Below are 5,562 nucleotides of genomic sequence, written 5' to 3'. Positions count from 1 at the left end.
TATCATCAGACCAGCAAACAGGGAGAAAAGCTAAGCTGGCAGCCAGCAGCTCCTTAAACATCACCTTTGAACATGCTTGACAGCTTGCTCCGTCTATAGTTATTTAGTCAGACAGGCAGCATGATAGTACAAACAATTACAGCAACAAATGCCGGATCATTGTTCAGGCGTGTGCATGACTGAGGTTTCATAACAGTTTTTAACAACAGTTATGAAGAAACACATCAGCAGAAACTAAATGGCTGATCAGATTACTATGTGATGCATCATGATGGTGGTGGGAATATTCAAGTCTGTGGGGGTTTTAATCTTCTCAATCTAAACACTTGCACTGAACTGACTCCACCCTACACAAGAAGAAGTAGCACTCTAATCTTGAGAGACATGATCCACTCTCTGGTTTCAGTTTTCTGATGTTTGGTAGGATTTTAAATGCAGAACATGTATTTATGTAGTAGTATTTGTGCATTTGTTACATTTGTTGCACATTAAAAAAGGCACCTGTAACATTCTGTCCAACTTTAAGCAAAACACATATTTCTAAAATAACTTAAAATATAATAATGAAACAATACTGCCCCCTGTTGCTTGAAATATGGAATTTTATTTGATAGCACTTCTTACAGAAAGAGACAACAAACCTAAGATAAAACCCCTCGAAAAACAAAAGCAAGAAAAATTAGAAGACATTGTCAGAAAAATCAATTTTTAAAATATCAGAAGAAAGATTCTTCCTCTTACACTTGTGACACTGGACTATATCTACACACTATATCTTGTTGATACATGTTGGTCATGTATAAGACAACAGTCATGATCATTCCATGAAAGACTTGACTTTTTGTTTTGTTCACATATTTTTTCACTTTGCTGTTTTGCCAAACAAAAAGTTTTGAGACATGTCGCAGTCGCAAGGTTTGGTTCTATGTCTGCATCATTTACAGTTACAAAGTTAATTATCAAATGCACAGATTGAGAAATCCATTAATGATAGTTTATAGTCTAACAAAAGGGGAGAAAACCTCAACAGAAAGCGAGTTAACACCATCACCCTCTGGTATATAAGCCTGCCGTTTAGCTCGTAAAACAAAGACCCAGAATTTCAACTCTCTAAATGTGATATTTGCAGCACATTTTATGTTTCTTTTATCATTTTTAAGTATAGTGGATCCAATTCCTTGGTGTAATGCTGGTGTTTGGGCATCTGAAGAGTCTGGATGCAAAGTTGAAGGTTCTTGCTGAATTTCTGGTCAGGAAAAAAAATCAACTCCGATCAGTACTTGCTTCGAACAAAAAGATAGCAAATTTCTTTTTTGTGGGTGTGTCTTAATTACTCACAGCATCCATAAAGCCTGTTTACACGGGCGATGTCATTGGGACTCATTTGGAAAGCATTTCCAAAATTAAGATTAGGATTGGACCTGGCAACAATGGTTGGCTGCCCATTCTTGGAGAAGGCGAGTCTAAAAGAACAAACAACAGCACACAAACACACATACGCGGTTATATTAGGAAAACAGAGGAGAAAATGGGCCCATAAAGTATTTAACATTAAAAATCCATTCCCCACTGAGTGTGTGCATGTTTTTGTTAGTCTGGATTACATTTTCTTGCAGAAAATGCAAAACATGTAAGGAAATATAAAACCTTACAAAGTCCATCTCACACAGCAACTCACCTGCCATAGTGCATGACAGAGTTGAAGTCATAGGGAGTCCCCAAATTGTTGGTCTGCACTTTCACAAAGTTGTGCTCTTGTCCTAAACAGAGATTTCCAGAAAATGTTACATGTTTTTATATGCTTCCACTTCAAAATCCGTCTTCAGTCTCAGCTCTTTGACGATGTATAGATCGAAATGCTAGCTAATCTCTTCTGTGGTCATTTGTTTGATAGTCTTGGGACTAAAGAAATACAAACAAAATCTTCTATGCAGTGCTCGCTTGAACTGCAGTGTTTTATGTGCTGAGTTTGGAAAAGCACAGATTACTTGTAATATGTACACTGCTGTGAAACAGGAGGATGTCCCATTGTGTACTAAGTTAACTGTAACCAACGTTTTGGGTAGTTCAGCTGACCTGTGATGATGTTCCCGGTAAGGATCCTCACATGCAGATCTCTGTCAGAGCGGACCTGCTCATGGTGGAAGCCCAGAGCATGAAGAACCTCATGTTGCACCGTCGACTGAAACAAGCAACCATTTCTCTGTAGGGAGACTAGCTGTCCTCCATTCTGACGGCCCAGGTATGAATAACACCTGATAGACACAATGACATCACTTAAAAAATAGATGGACTGTTCTATAGCCTAGCACTGTGCATCCTCCTCCTTCAGCTAGTCATGCTAAGGCTAAAGTACCAAGAAAAGCAATGACAGTAATCATGTGACCGACTTTGACACTGTGGCTCTATAGACACTGCTCGAACCACACTTTAGCTTTTGTACTTTAATATCTTAAATAATATTTTAAAATAAAAAACACACATATCCATTATCAACTAAAGTAAATAAACAGATAGCGGTCAATCAATCTCAGAAGCTTTTTAAACATCTGTCGTCCCTTAATCATCTAATAACCCACCAGATTCATCTTCTCGCCTTACAAGGTGCCAGTCTCTAGTTTTGGAACTAGTGGACCAAATAGTATGTGAAATAATTAAGAGCAGATGAATAAAATGCTCTTTACACTCCTATGCAACAGTATACATTTCATCTAGTAGCAAACAAAAATAAAACTGGACATTTTACAGTACAAGGTCAATGCAGAATGGTCCTTCAAGAACCTGTTTTGATGACACATACAGAATATTTGTAATGCAATCATTTTCAGAATTGCATTTTTGAAGGGTTTAGAGGGTGTGGGTGTATCAGTCCTGTCCTGCCATATAAATACAAGTACAGTCTAAGTACAGCAAGTGCATTCTCACCCTTGTCCAGAGAAGAAGTGAAGGAAATCTCTGTCGCTTGTACGCCAGACAAACCGGATGCAGGTGGAAGCGTGGAAGGTGACTAGGGCATTGATGATGACGTTGCGCTCTTGGCTGCCTGCAGATTCAAATATGAGTCTGATGAGGAGCTTCTTCAGTATTCAGGATCTTCAATATGTTTCAGCCATTTCAACTTGGCAGCATAAACAGTATTTACAATCTGTGCTGCTTCGAGGATCTCTGAGTTCCCATCGGAATGACAGGGCCGCCAAAATCTATCTATCTATCTATCTATCTATCTATCTATCTATCTATCTATCTATCTATCTATCTATCTATCTATCTATCTATCTATCTATCTATCTATCTATCTATCTATCTATCTATCTATCTATCTATCTGTCTGTCTGTCTGTCTGTCTGTCTGTCTGTCTGTCTGTCTGTCTGTCTGTCTTGAAATAGAAAAATTGAGAAAGTGACATTAAATGAAAACATAATTTGAAAATTGTGTGCATCTGTGTATGATATCAATTCAGCATACTTATACAAATATGACTTTTCAGTTTAAATGCTTTTTAGTTAATCCCACAATAAAACAGCATAGTTAACAAAGCAGTATTTTTGGAAACCACTTGAAATATATATTATATATATTTATATAATAATGGGTTTTATTTAACTATTTTTATCCATCTCTCCTTTTCATAAAGTCTGTGTTTAATGGTTAAAGTTTGTACTGCTTACTGTATTCAGTGCCAATGGAGACAGGTACATAGACAAAGGGTCCCGTTTTAGGCCACTTGCAGCCAGTGGCTGTGCATGGAACAGCATTCCTGGTAGCAGTGGGCACAATGTCACCATGAACCAACACTTTTGCTGCAGAACAACAAACAGAGAGTGGTTAAATGCTCGATACTTGGGCTGCCATTTGCTCAGTTATGTCAAAACAAAGAGGTAAATGCTTACAGCATTTACTTTATTGATCGCACAATTACAATGTTTGATAATAACACAAATAAAACAGCTGACTAAGACAAGCCAGTAAATGACCAAAAGGCTGATTGATCATTGTGTCTGTTGGGAGTTTACTGTATGTTAACATGTCAGTTCTCAGGGATCTTTCATTTTCATCCAGAATTTATATGTTAACAAAAAAGAGTTTTATTTTGTAAATCTTCACTTACTTGAGTTAGCATTGACTTTTTCAATGATCGCTGGGGCACCCAGAGACTCATCTGTGGATACAAGAGGCAACCAGCAGATTAACTTTAAGCTCTTATATTAAAAACACCTCAATATGTTGGAAGTATTTCATCACTGAACGCACCAGTTATATTTCTAATGACAGCAGCCCTCTGCAATAAAAAACAAGACATTTTCAACTTACTCTTAATCACATTTGAAATCACACTGACAAATGTTATTGTTGGCAAACAAAAACTATTATGTGAAAAAACTTCAACTGTGTCACGCTTAAACGCTCATAACAAGCAGCCATGTCTGTTAAGCAGACACGGTTAGAATTACTTTCACAGAACAGCCGGCAGTGTTGAACAACATTTAATGGCTTTGCTGCAAGAGTCAAGCTTACCAGACAAACGGCTGTCATTGACAGGCAGACGGAGAAGAAAAAGGCTGGAGTCATGATGTTGGTCCTCTGCAGTTAACCTACAGTCACAATCTGAACAGCACTGTTTAAAAAGAACTTCAATGAATGTAACTGCTGGAATAGAAAGGCATATAAGTGGGATACGGGCAACCCAACAGCTGATTCTGTTCATCTGGATGTTAACTTTTCTCCCAATGAAAATGCTGAGCAGACAACATCCACATGAAGAGAATCAGATATCTGGGATTTCCCTACGTAGAGGATTCAGCATGCAGGGAGATGATATGAGGAGGCTTACCTGTTGTACCAGGTGTTTGCTGGATGCAGCAGGTGTTCGGCTGCTCCATCTTTATAGATAGCTCACACAGGGTGTGGCTGAGGTTTCAGGGCTGTCTTTTTAGTTATCAATCCATTAGTTTCTTTTTGCTGATGCCAAAACACTAAAGCAGCAACAAATTTCCAGGAAGGAAACTTCAATCAAGGACATTGCAAACATTTTTTGAGGCTGACGTAAACATTCAGAGCATTAAATAATTGCAATTAAAAGTTGCAAAGCCCAAAGAAATGCTGATAGAAATTTAATTTCAATCAGACTGGAATGAAATTCTTTTAACAACATAATTACCTTTGGGCAAAATAGTCAATAACAACAACATTTTCCTCATATGTACTCAATTTGCACCTTTGCCTCAGTTTGTAAAACATTTCATTGCTAGCTTACAAAATAAAGTTCTTCCTTCTGAAATTCAGTCAAGCATCACATTAAGGAAATACTCACATAAAATGCAAACACTGAATATGTGGTCTGAATGAACAAAGATATGAAGTAAGGCGCTAGAGAAGGAAAACCAAACAATTCATCAGAACTTCTGGGATAAATGTGCCATAAATTAATTAATAATCATTTTAAAATCCTGTAACATTAGACAAATGGCAAACTATGAGTGATTTGTTGTGGCTTGCTGCGATGTCTTATATAATAGTTAGAGTTTAATATTTTGTGTAGATCGAGGTATTAAAAATAGCTTT

At 37.4% G+C, this 5,562-nt stretch overlaps 1 protein-coding gene across 2 annotated transcripts; it reads right to left on the bottom strand.

Moving 5' to 3' along the window:
• Positions 1–511: 511 nt before the first annotated feature.
• LOC308398703 (hatching enzyme 1.2-like) lies at positions 512–4,902 on the bottom strand (the record flags this gene model as incomplete). 2 transcript variants are annotated; one of them, XM_080885475.1, is made up of 10 exons in its annotated part: positions 4,832–4,902; positions 4,516–4,615; positions 4,252–4,279; positions 4,109–4,159; positions 3,669–3,800; positions 2,926–3,043; positions 2,077–2,255; positions 1,679–1,760; positions 1,339–1,463; positions 512–1,246 (listed from the first exon to the last, which is right to left on the bottom strand). In XM_080885475.1, coding segments are annotated over exons 2-10 (771 nt in total). In that variant the 5' UTR covers positions 4,570–4,615; positions 4,832–4,902. The 2 variants fall into 2 exon arrangements, with proteins under 2 accessions (XP_080741601.1, XP_080741600.1); XM_080885474.1 differs by lacking the exon at positions 512–1,246 and having other exon boundaries at positions 1,331–1,463.
• Between the last annotated feature and the right edge of the window lie 660 nt (positions 4,903–5,562).

This window comes from Rhamphochromis sp. 'chilingali' (assembly GCF_963969265.1).
Source record: "Rhamphochromis sp. 'chilingali' genome assembly, chromosome: 1".
In the NCBI taxonomy this organism is placed as follows: Eukaryota; Metazoa; Chordata; class Actinopteri; order Cichliformes; family Cichlidae; genus Rhamphochromis; species Rhamphochromis sp. 'chilingali'.
This window is presented reverse-complemented; position numbering and strand designations above follow the sequence as displayed.